The 13,663-nt window shown below is 27.5% G+C and overlaps 1 protein-coding gene and 1 non-coding gene across 2 annotated transcripts; one reads left to right on the top strand and one right to left on the bottom strand.

Moving 5' to 3' along the window:
- Positions 1-1,642: 1,642 nt before the first annotated feature.
- Trnam-cau lies at positions 1,643-1,715 on the bottom strand. The gene has a single exon. It is a non-coding gene; the product is annotated as a tRNA-Met (tRNA).
- A 4,743-nt stretch (positions 1,716-6,458) lies between these two features.
- Positions 6,459-11,929, top strand: LOC112682110 (isovaleryl-CoA dehydrogenase, mitochondrial). Its single transcript, XM_025552602.1, has 9 exons — positions 6,459-6,672; positions 7,782-7,871; positions 9,050-9,271; positions 9,591-9,752; positions 9,938-10,100; positions 10,705-10,798; positions 10,894-10,984; positions 11,173-11,341; positions 11,494-11,929. Exons 1-9 carry the CDS (start codon positions 6,541-6,543, stop codon positions 11,625-11,627), a joined length of 1,257 nt encoding a protein of 418 aa, XP_025408387.1. The 5' UTR covers positions 6,459-6,540; the 3' UTR covers positions 11,628-11,929.
- Positions 11,930-13,663: the final 1,734 nt, after the last annotated feature.

Raw genomic sequence — 13,663 nt, 5'->3', positions numbered from 1 at the left:
GACCTGCATGGGCTGACGAGAGTGTATATGAGTTTTTTCGATCGGCACGTATGAACTTAAACAATGCAAATTAAAAAACGCCACGTTTAAACGTTGAACTATGAAATGGACTTAAAGCTTTAAAAGTAATTTTCAAAGACCAACTCAGTCCTAAGAAATGTTTTATCAATAAAATTGAATTTTTGTACATGTTTTTACATTCTAAAAAAACCCGACTCAGACCGTAATAGATTTAAAAAATTAAAAGCCAGGTCCGGGGTCCGTGTTTCATTTAAATAGAGCCTGGCTCGACCTGGATTTAAATTTTAAGGGCCTGGCCCATGCAGGTATTTAGTACTTATATTGTAAGACAATACAGAGGTATTTCATTTCCTTACTACGACTTTTAAACTATATTAGTATAAACTAATATTTAATGTAATAATAACAAGTTATAATAAATAATGATTCTAGAAAAAATAAAAATTTGTTTTTGCATATTTTTGCATATTTTGGTAAATAAAATTCATAGTATACAATTTTTTATTGTCTATAAATCCTAACCCTATTTATAATCAAAAGGTCAATTAAATTTATAACGTAAGTTTTAAATGATTTATTTTTACAATAGCAAGCATTTTTTATTATTATTCATTTATGTCTATTCATCTTTCTAACCTTGTAAATTGTAGTCGTTGTCTCGTCAAGTGTCAAGTCATATTGACTGAAAAGCAAACGAGCTTAATATTTTCTAATAGCGGTTTTTCTTTAATTAATATGAGTAGAAAACGAATAAATTTGAATGGTGCTGAATATTTTATACTAAATACTAATTGTTCTACTATATTATAACTAACGATGTTACAGTTTATTATTACCATGTTTAATATAGATCAATTGAACAATTTTAACGATATTGTTATTTATATCATTTTTTTTATGATGGGTTCAATGGTATAATAGGTTTGTACAAAGGCGTACCCAGGGGGGGGTTCGGGTCCAAACCCCCCCATTAAAATTTCTTTCTACATACTCAACGATTTAATAGTAAATAGTATAATAATGGTATATAGTGTATTTTAATTTCCCATTATCAGATAAAATAAAAATGTTGGACCTCCCCCCATAAAAAGTTCCTGGGTACGCTCCTGGGTTTGTAAATAGCTGCATTTTAAAATCTACCTCCATGCAGCATATTCGTTAACCCGGTATTGATCAAATAAATAGATAGATAAAATAATAACACAATGCATGGTTATTTGTTCAGTTGCTTGTACAGTTCAAAAATAAATGAACTAAATTTTATTGCTAAATAGAAAAATTCATATAATAATTTTTATTTGTGTTTACGTATCAGTGATCGGTATATCTATTTTTGCGTTGATTAAACGGCGTAAACCCCTGTTGATTTATTTAATTGAATAATTGAATATGAACTTATAAAATATGTTAAATTGTTAAAAACTATGAATTATAATTTTACAAGTAATCCAATTTATATTTCAAGTTCTTACTATTCATATTTTTACACAAATAAAATTAACATTGTTGAAATTTATATAAAAATTAAATGTCCATAAAATAATAATATCTTAAACGACAATAAATAATATAATTATATAGAAGTTAATCTCCAAAAAAGTACAATCCCAAAAAATTTACTTGCCCCGAGTGAGGATCGAACTCACGACCTTAAGATTATGAGACTTACGCGCTACCTACTGCGCTATCGAGGCTTGTGTTGAATTTAATAAATTAAGGGCTAATAAATATTAAACTATTATAACAATTCAAGTAATTTATATTATTTTTAAAATTAGACTAAATAAGCCTATAATATAAATATAATTTGATTTAAATCATTAACTATTGATGTGAGCCATATTGCCATATTATATAACTAATAGTATTGGTACCTATCGATTATTCTATTTACAGCGGTAGAATTTTTTTTACTCATGATTGTTGGTGACTGACAACCAGTGGCGCCGACTTGTATTTTATTTGGTGGGGCAAAGTATAAAAATTTGTTAATATCACCACCTTACGACGGTGTGAGGGGGTGAGCAATAGGGGCAGTTGCCCAGGGTCCCGCGCCTTAAATTATAATTAAAACCCCGCGGTTCTGATTTAACTGAACTTAAAATATTTTATTAATATAAATTATAAGATCCAACATTTATTTTATCCAGGGCCTCGCAAACTCTAGCACCATCGCAGTCATCACCCAAAAAATTAGAGCAAAATAATGACAGGTTACATGATTGAATTATTATATTGTTAATTTAATCATCATAAAGTCGCTTGCTTCGCTCGCAATTTATTACTTCAATTTCATCTATTAAGTGGTTACTTTTCAGCAGTGACGTATCTTGGGGGGTTATAACCGACAGCCCGCACTATAAAGTATATTTTAGAACACGATTATATTTATTGTTAAATCAGTGGCGGATTAACCTTCTTGGCGCCCTGAGGCACGCTCAGTGTTTACCGCTCCTTTTTTTAAATACCTACTGTAACAACCTAAAAATCGGTAATCGATGTATTATGTAAATAATCGGTGCACCTGTTGGCGCTGTCGGTCCCTTGCTGTGCGTCTGCTAACTGTATAACGGCGTGCTTGCCCTTGTTCTAATCTTCTTAGTTCATTTCATTCAGCGCATGCATCTTCTGATGCAGCTTGACGCAATCGCGCCATGTGAACATGCACATTAGTATTATCTTGCTAGATTTGGTCTTCTGTTATTTGGGCTCTTGTATTTTGCATGCTTGTAACCTAACCCTACGTATTTTACGGTCTAAAGAAGCTTCTCTGTATCTTGCTAGCATTGTACAAAACTCACAAATAAAAGTAATTCAATTAGTTGATTACGAAAAAATTAATAAGACAGGATATTAATTATTAACACTACCAACAGATGTGCGAATTTAATTTAAACGCCTTCAATTTCCAATTAGATTGGCATTTGCAATGACCATCAATAAGTTTCAAGACCAAACGATGTCTGCCTATGGCTTAGAATTGAGCACATCATGTTTTTCACACGGACAATTATGCGTACTCTCGAGTAGGCAAACCATCCAGTTTGTTTGTGTTGGCGAAAGATAGGATGACAAAAAATATTGTACACTCTGTTTCATTAAGATAATAATATTTATTAATAATTAATAATTTACTAATATTGTCATAATTAGCGATGTATATAAATTTAAAGAATCAATTTTAATAAATTATTAAAAAAAATAAATGTTTGATGTTTTTTCATTTTTATATTTCGTTACCATTCGCAGTACTCCATACCTCTTCCACTTATATACCACATCCTTATACACTTTTATTAAATTTAGTTATTTTTTTCTAACAAAATATTCTCTAGAAATAATTTATATAACAAAACAACGTTTGTCAAGTTAGCTAGTATTATATATATATATATATATATATACATTGAACGCAATTATTATTGATCATAAGGGGGGAACAGTTTAAAATCAATATATGTAGTTCATATATGTTCCTGACTTATGATCAATAATAATTGCGTTCAATGTGTATAGAAAGTTTCTATACATGTTTCTAGTAGAAACCATTATAAATGACCTTATTCAATATAATTAAATGTATATTATTCTATAACTTGTATTTTATTTTAGAAACAGTAAATGCTTCACCTAACCAGTAAATAAACACTAATTAGACTAACTAAAATAATATTGTACATACTATTTAAATATATACATTGACATGTATCTATATAGTGTTATTTATTTATTTATTTATTTAATAAATTAATTAATTAATAAATAAATAAATAAAAATAAATTATTATAGTCATTGATTTAAGTATTTCCTTTTTCAATAAGTTAACACCTTCACGTTATATTAATATAATAAAATATAAAGCTATACATAATATGTAACATTTGTACATGCATATTATTGAATCTAGTATAAACAATATATACACGTAGTAATTAAAATTTGATATTATTTCCTAATTATATATGTGAAGTATTCCTATAACATTTGTATTATAGCATTAATTATAATAATTAATTATTGAAAGTTGAGAAACCTGATGTTGATCATTATTCAATCATACATGAAATATAACTAAGAACGATTGAATAACAATTAAATCCATAAACTACGAATATTATATATAATACAAATTTACAAATATAAAAACACAAACGATTATAAGTATAAGCAAACAGTGTCGCATTTAGACATTTTTCGCCCCGGCACAAAAAAAAATTGGCGCCCCTCTAAGGGACTTACCCACGGAAAATATAGGAGATAAATCCTCATGAACCTTTTAAATCAGTGGTTCTTAACTTTTTTTATTTCAGCACCCCTTTATCGTAATAACTTACTGCTAACGCCCCCCTTATTTAAAATTAAATTTTCTTACTATAAATATAAATATATATATATATATATATATATATATATATATATATATATAGGTATATATTTATTTATTCATCAGTATACTAAATTAAAATAAAAATTTTTATTTTAAGATAATAGTAATGGTTATATTTTACTCCACTTAACAATACAATTTGACTTTACTTTACAAAAAGATTTTACTTAACTTTGAAAAAAAAATTATAAATATAAAAATGATGCCCATCAATGATTGCCCTGAGCCTAATGAGTAATTGCTAATGTGAGTATGTCTAGTTCGATATTGATCAAAGCTAAACGTAGATCACCTTTGTTGTAAATGTCCAACCGATTTCTTTGTTTAGTCAAAAGCTGAACAATAACTCTGAATTCTTTTTCAACTAGATACGATGACGGGAAACTTAAATGTTGGCGATGTATAACAAAATTAACGCAAATAATACCTGGGATGGCTTTTTTTAGGTGGGCTATGAATCTAACATGACGACCGGTCATTGAAGAAGTGCCATCCATTGCGCATGCAATAATATTAGTCAAGGGGACATTTTTTCTGGTAAAATATTCCTCCACCGTTTGAAAAATCGACGACCATTTGGTATCAGTGATCAAACTTGTATCAAATACTTCCTCGACGATTTATTAATATTATTTTTAATCTCCGAGTTTGAAAAAGCTCACCGCCCCCTCAGCGACTCTTCAAAAGTATCGACCCCAGAGAAACCGAAATACCCACAAGGGGGTGATATCGTCCCCGTTAAGAACCACTGTTTTAGATATTCTAAAATCAATGCTATTTTTATTTAGTAGGCACGCTACCGCACGCCGCACGCGATAACATAATACGCCGTATTATTATAAATAACTTATGTTTATTGACATTATCACAACAAATTTGGGAACTAATATTAGGTATATTAATAATATTCTGGATCGTTGATAGCTATATTACTATAGAAAAATTAGTTCATAGTTGTTTAAATTCCAAACAGCATAATACATTAACATCAATTTATGATACTATTATTAAAAACAAAAAAAAATAATAATTTCAAAATAATTTTAAAAGTTCAATAATTCACAAGTAAGCAAATTTCCGACCACAACATTTTGGCGCCCCCAAAAAACTAGCGCCCAAGGCAGTTGTAGCCAGTGCCCACCCCTAAATGCGGCCCTGCAAACAAATAAAATATTACAATATACATTTTAAAAATGCAGAAAAAAAATGGTTGACTTAATTAATTGAGAATCCTGATTCCTCTAAAGATTTTAGGAGAATAGATATTATCGAAGGAGAAAAATAATTTAAAATTTGATCACGTTCTCAATCCCAATCTTTCCCATACCTGTTCCAAGTTTTTCCCTAGCTTCATTTACAGCCGGGTATTCGAATAAAATATGATTGATATTACAAAGGGCTTCATGACTTGTGTAAAGATATTAGGAATGAAGAGACCTACGAACAGCATAAAGAATGAGATGAACTTTTTATTACTGGTTCTTAATCTAAACTAAGATTTTAAAATTCAATCTATCTAAATGTAAAACATTTCTAAGAACAAATAAATTAATATTTTATTAATATAAATTATATAAATATATTAATATATAATAATATAAATTAATATTCTGTTATTTACACTAGGGTTGCAACTTGTGATTATGTAATATCTAAGTCAAATCAACAAGATATTAATAATGCTTACATTTTTACAAATTTACTTCATCATAATAAAATAATATTTTTTTCTTTATTAACAAGAATGTTTGTAGGTACATATTACGTAAGTACAAGTAATAAAGTATATAAATCAATGATGCTGAATTATGATACAAACTACTATAAAAGCAACATCAACATAACTTATAACACTAATTAATTACATCATATCAGTGAATGAAAAATGTTCACGTATCTTCCACCTCTCTATGTACCTATTACACTAATTATTATTATTAAAGTTTATTATGATAAATAGTAGTAGGTACAATAGTTAAATATTTTCAGTATAAAATTCACGTTTTGAACTGTACCTATTCTTGATGAAAATTATTTTAGAGAATATTAATAATATTAAATTTCTATTAAATTAAAATTTAATTATATTTGTGTAATTATAATTTTTTAAATACATTTTATTTAAATAAATATGAATATTTCAGTTTGTCGAATTGGTAGTTCCTTGTTCACAAAGACTTTCCATCGAACAATAGCTCGAAGATGTTTATCTTACTATCCAATTGATGATACTTTATTCAATCTAAATGATGAACAAATCCAGGTAAAATATATAAATAAATAATTATAATAAATGATTTCTCAAGGTAAAATAAATTCATTTATTAATATTAAACTTAATATTTAATTGTTAATAATGTAACATTACACTTTTTAACAAATCTACAATCATTATTTAGTCTTGAATTTGAAATATATAATATATTAATATAATACATTATTTAGAAATGCTATTTTATTGAGAAAATTTAGATATATTTAATTTTAAACTAATTTGACATCGAAAGTAAACTAGTAAATTTGTGACTTGTAATTATCAATATAAGTTACAAATCATAAAATAATCAAATATAGAACAATCATGTATCTATGTAATAGAAATACGTAGTAGTGTTATACTAAAGTTACCAAATTTAACAAATGGCCAATTATATTAGTTACGTTATATGTTATAAGTTCATAACTGATACAGTTGCAGTGTATATACATTTTTACAAAAACAAACATTTTTAATAACCTGAAAGTTAAAAATGAATCTATATTTTTAAATTTAAAAAACTAGATTTCATTTTTGATAATTATGGATTTGTCTATTTTTATTAGTAAATTAAGGTTAAAAATAAGGCATATTTATGTAAATAAATGTAGATAATTAGTGAATTTTCAATATATGCTTTAATTATATACAATCAGTGCCGCAATAACCGGGTGTAACAAACAGGCCAATGGCTCCAGCCTATAATAGGAACCAATCATAATATTTAAAAAATATGTAGAAATAATAAAAATAATACCATTTTGTAATAATAATAATTAATTGAGATTGAACGATTTTTTTTTTTTTTTTATACACATTATCATACATCAACGTTTTTTTTTTTTTTGAGGTGTGTATTATCGAAATTCAAAATAGTTTAGTTACAATTGATTAAAGGTAGTTTTTCTGCAGATCTGCGAGAAGGGAAGCATTCATTTTATTTACACACGGGCCTAAATTAATGTAGTTGCGGCATTGTATGCAATATACTATAAACTTATAAGTAGTATAAACTATACTATAAAATCTATATATTTAGTGTTATTCTGCAAATACTCAAAATATTTAAACTTCATAGTTAGGTAAACTGTTAATAATTTGTTGGTTGTTTTCAGTTACGTAAAACGGTGTTTGACTATGCGCAGAGAGAAATAGCGCCAAAAGCAGCTGAAATAGATAAGACAAATTCGTTTAATGACTTGAGAGTAAGTAAACATAATATATTATATGAGAATAGGTAGTAGAGATGTTATGTATATTCGATGCTACAATACCTATTATTATTAAACGTTTTGTGTTATGCGAAAACTTAACGAATAATTTTTATTACGTATTGTATTATAACATCGAATACTGATACTCGAATGGTCGAATAATTCCCATCACTGATAAGTAGGTAAGTAGAAACTTATATAAATATTCAATTCTAATAATAATTATTTTAACTTTTAAGATTGTATTAACTAAATCAACGTCCAATAGCTACAATTATTTGGAATTTTTTTTTTTTGGATTGATTTAAATAAAGTTATTACGAAATTTATTGATACTTATACTAATACCTATATACTATATATTTATATATTTTTAAATAGTAGCTGATCCACTCAAATTCCTTCGATCGGAATCGTTTTTCGAAACTAACAGTACATTATATTTTAAATTTATATGCGCAATTTTCTTATAACAATCCCTCGTCCCTGTATCTTACCCAACACCTGTAACTCATGCTTTTATTTAATCATGTTGATAATAATACAAACTGGTAGTATTCGTTTATTAATATAATACTCCTTAATTGCTCCAATAAGAATATGGCTCATTCGAATTTCATGTCAAACTCATGGGTTAAGCATGTTTTTCAATGAAATCCGCAAATTATTGGTATTTAATCGATAAGTATTCATAAGCTATTTATATAGGAAGCCAAATAGCAGAAATAACGTTAGCATAAATTTAGTTTAGGGCTGCCCTATGTCATTGAACGACTGTTTTTATAACCAGACCAAATAGAATACACTAATAACACAATCAGTCTTTGAAACCAAAATCGTTTCAAGGCATTTTCCTTTTTGATAGTTTCGCATTTCCAAAGAAACATTCTAATTTGGTAATTAATATTGAATTTTTCGACCCTATGTATTAATATATATATATATAACTAATATATAGTACACAAAACTAAATATAATTAATAATATATATATATTATATTATATTATGTGGACATTTGCAGTATTATAATAAAGACAATTCGTTAAATTGTTTTTCTAGTAAACACTATTCGCTATACCTAGTTGTAGTATTTTATTATTGAAAAAAAATTAAAACAAGTAAATCATATAAAATTATGAATAATTTAATTTAATAATTTAATTTACAGAAATGCTGGCGTGAACTAGGATCACTTGGTCTCTTAGGCATCACTATTCCAACGGAATTCGAAGGTACAGGAGGCAGTTATACCGATCATGTCATTGCTTTGGAAGAAATCTCTCGAGCTAGTGGTTCTGTAGGGCTGAGTTACGTAGCCAACACAAATCTTTGTATGAACCAAATTCGATTAAATGGAACTTTAGAACAGAAAGCAAAATATTTACCTCGAGTTCGTATTATGTTTTCAGTAAATATAATGTAGTTTATTGTCATACTACATAATAGAAAATATAGATAGAGCACAGTAAAAAAATTTTATTTCTTACTAAATTATGACGCATTATTTTCTGGTAGAATTATTTGAATTCTTTGAAATATATTTTTAGTAAATGCTAATGTTTTAATTGTTTTTAATAATTTTTTTTATTTTATTAGTTCTAAGAAAACTTAACTTTTTTTACACATTGTGTAGTGTGTACTAATTTTTCCTCTACAATCTGAAAATATACGCCTTATATATAATGTATATACTTTCTTTTGATTTACAGTTATGTAGAGGTGAAGCTGTTGGAGCTTTGGCTATGTCAGAACCGGGTTCAGGTTCTGACGTTGTCTCGATGAAATTGAAAGCAGAACGAAAAGGATCACATTATATACTAAATGGTAGTAAATTTTGGATCACAAATGGACCAGACGCTGACGTTCTAGTGGTGTGTTTGTAATAATGAATATGTAATACAGCATACAAATATTTAATTGATAAATTTTAATTTAAAATATATATTCATCTAAATAATATAATATGTTTTTATACACACATACGTATATATATATATATATATATGTATTTGTATGTTTGAACTTATCATAATGAATGTTACATAATGTTTTCTAGGTCTATGCTAGAACAAACCCTGATGCTAAACAACAACATGGCATTTCCGCATTTTTAATTGAGAAATCGTTTGAAGGGTTCTCCACTGGTCCTAAACTTGACAAACTAGGTATGAGAGGTTCAAACACGTGTGAACTAATTTTTCAAGATTGCAAGGTACCTGGTAAGTATAAATATATATAATAGGTAATATATGAGGTATATATGAGCCGGATATATTATTTATACTCATGATTTTTTTTATATGCTTTTGAATATTATTTATTATTTATTTTTTATAATAAATTAATAATTATGATATTATTAATACTAAAATTTGAATTATTAAAATGAATATAATAAATATCTTATTGACTTTATAATAATTTATACTTAACTAAAATGTATAATTTTAATATATGAAAAATTTTAAATTTCAAATGGATTAGCGTTCGGAATAAATTTTGTTTTTAAATACATTCTTGATGGAGATAATAATCAAAATGTTAATTTGAAAATAAATGTATAAATATTGAATAAAAAATACAGTAGGTTCTTGCTCATGAGTACTTATGGTACTTTTTTCTGGATAATTTTGTTATTTTTGTAAGTACATTTTTCGATACCTACTAGACTTATCTTAGCGATGAATCATTTGGAGTTAACAACCTAAATAACTTATACATTTGCGATTACAAAATAAGTACAAATTTGACAAAATGTTTCTGTATATTATGTTTTAAAATCATGATGTGAAAATCTGTTATTAATGGAAACTTTTATTCCAGTTGAAAATTTATTGGGAGGAGAAAATAAAGGGGTGTACGTTCTAATGTCTGGATTAGACTTAGAAAGGCTAGTGATTGCTGCAGGACCTGTTGGGTAAAATCAATTAATTTATACCTTAATGAATCAGAAATAATAATGTACTTTAATTTATTACGTGAATTTTGTTTTAAACAATATGTCCGTTTCAGATTAATGCAAGCGTGCATAGACCTAACCTTTGATTACGTACATTCTAGAGAACAATTTAATACTAAAATTGGTGAATTTCAATTAATTCAAGTAAGAATACGATAAATTTGCGTAATCCTATATTAAAACCAACGAGTATGAAAATAATTTACGTCGGCTAATAGTCGCGCGCGCGTATGTGTGTGTAGCTAATAACTATTATGAGTAACATAAAAAGTCAAATGTATGTACTTACATATCTAAATATAAAGATGTTAGTTCATGTATCGTGTTTTCAGGGGAAAATTGCTGACATGTACACCGCGTTAAGCGCCAGTAGAAATTATTTATACAATGTTAGTAGAGCTTGTGATAAGGGGCACGTGTGCAGCAAAGATTGTGCCGGAGTGTTACTTTTTGCGGCCGAGAATTCCGTCAAAGTGGCATTGGATACCATTCAATGTTTAGGTAATCGCATATCATATTATAATAACAGAGTGTATTGTCATGAAGGGTAGGCTATGATGGTAAAATAAATAAATGTTACATATTTTCGCGCTTTGCGTACATAATAAAACAATAACAACACACATAAATACAAATTTTCAATGATTCCGTAGGTGGAAATGGCTACATTAACGATTACGCATCAGGTAGATTTCTAAGAGATGCTAAGCTATATGAAATCGGTGCGGGGACCAGCGAAATAAGAAGATTGATTATCGGCAGATCGTTAAACAAAGAATACTCTTAGAATACTCTTAATATATATACAACAAATATTATTATTTTATTATTACTTTACGTCTATTTGTATTTTTTGAGTTCACGTTTGAACTCGCCATAAAAATTTATCTAATACCCGAAGCGGTGCGATGATATTCGACAGACTGCTTTTGTAAATGAGAATAAGTGTTGTTTCTGATATAACGTAGGTTTATTATGCTTATATCATGATTCGGGATACAGCCATAGAGTAATGGCACGGTCATCAAGAAAATTAAATCTTGTTTTGTAAATTTAATAGAATAAAGTTTATATACATATACATATTAAGTACGGAAATATTCTATATCAACCCCTCCCCTCTCACCATGAGATAATCCTAGATCCGCCACTGTTTATGTTTATTTGAAAATCATATAAAAATGAATAATTTCAAGTTAGTTTAAACTAAAATTATAAGTACTATATGTTTTTGTTGTGATTTTGATTATATTCCGTATTTGAATGGTTTTAATATTCAATGATGCATTTATCCCGTACAAACATTATACAGGGAATGTGCATCACATAATATCGGGGTAAGTGCGTCAGTTTACATATAAATAAACATATTTTCATTGATAATTTATATCTTCTTTAACAACAACTTTTTATATACGTAAATATTGATTCATAGTAGGGAGAATACTACAAATAAAGAAAAACCTTATTCTAATGAAGTACTTTTCAAGAAGGAATAATCTACTATTAAAAAAAGCCCGAATTTTGTGAAAAAGTTCGCTGTAGAACTTACAACGTTTTTGTTATTTACAGTTATTCCGATATTTGAGAAAAAAACTATTCATAAATTAAATTTGGGTATAAATATATATATATATATATATATATATATATATACATACAGGTTGTTTCTGGAATGGACGAGGACACTAGCATACGCATACTCACTGTGATGGCCCAAAGTAAATTTTTTTTCAATTTCCAAAATCTTGGTTTATTCAATTTATTTTTAGTACATTACCGTAAATATAAAAATAAACACTTAAGTTGTATTTTTTCCTAAATTCTCATACGAATCGAGACGTCACACTGTTTTTGGGCTTGTCGCACGTTTTTCACGCTCGAGTCGCCGACTAAAAAAAAAGTCGTGTGACACATCGAATCGTATGAGAACATGTTAAGATAAACAGTAGTGATAGTAGTTTGTTGACAGTTAACACACATAATTAAATAAAACAGCTTTAACATTGTCGAATTATAACAATGATGAAATAATAACAAAATTAGGGTTAATAGAGTTTTAAATTACGTATTTTATTATTTATGTATTTACAAAATTTATGAATTGCCGGCTAGATTGAACGCTCAGAGATTTTTACATTTTATTATGTATGATCTTCCGGTACTATTAGAGAACTTACTATTGAAAGAACAAGATCAATGTGGTTTATGTTAGACGGTGCACCTCCTTATCATACAAATGCAGTCCGACAATAATTGCATAATCTTTTCTCTGACAAACTTATAGGTAGAGGAGTTGGAAACAATGCTCAATATAGCCCAGATATAATATGGCCACCACGAAGTCCTGATTTTAAACCATGTGACTTTTTCTTATGGGATTTTATGATAGAACAAGTTTATGCCAAAGAAGTAAATAATAGAAATGAACTTAATATATCATTTTTATAATTAAGTTTTTCATATGAATGTATATTTTTATTTTACATCGTTAAAATTGTAAGTAATAAAGGAAATAACTATAATTGTATGCTTTAATAACATTTTTTAGACTAGAAAAATATTTATATTAAAAGGCGGCAAATTGTTTAATGCATAAAACGGCACAATGGTTAAATCCAGCCCGGGTTTATTATTTAGGTATTATATGTGTTGACCGCCGATGACCTCTTGTTTTTAATGACGATCATCAGTCATAATTTATCATCACCTATTTTTATCTATGGCACAATCACGAGTTTCCGAGAAATGCAATAATACCAATAAATTATACATATGACACATATTATTTTTTTACAGAAAACATATATGTCCTAAATCACG

Source organism: Sipha flava, unplaced genomic scaffold (genome assembly GCF_003268045.1).
Source record: "Sipha flava isolate LNK unplaced genomic scaffold, YSA_version1 1_pilon_pilon, whole genome shotgun sequence".
NCBI classification, from domain to species: Eukaryota; Metazoa; Arthropoda; class Insecta; order Hemiptera; family Aphididae; genus Sipha; species Sipha flava.
This window is presented reverse-complemented; position numbering and strand designations above follow the sequence as displayed.

Bases quoted from the DNA above. Each gene is read 5' to 3' on its own strand.
- LOC112682110 (XM_025552602.1), top strand. From the start codon at position 6,541: ATGAATATTTCAGTTTGTCGAATTGGTAGTTCCTTGTTCACAAAGACT. The intron at 10,101-10,704 runs GTAAGTATAAAT...CTTTTATTCCAG, and splicing joins TCAAGATTGCAAGGTACCTG to TTGAAAATTTATTGGGAGGA. The intron at 10,799-10,893 runs GTAAAATCAATT...TGTCCGTTTCAG, and splicing joins ATTGCTGCAGGACCTGTTGG to ATTAATGCAAGCGTGCATAG.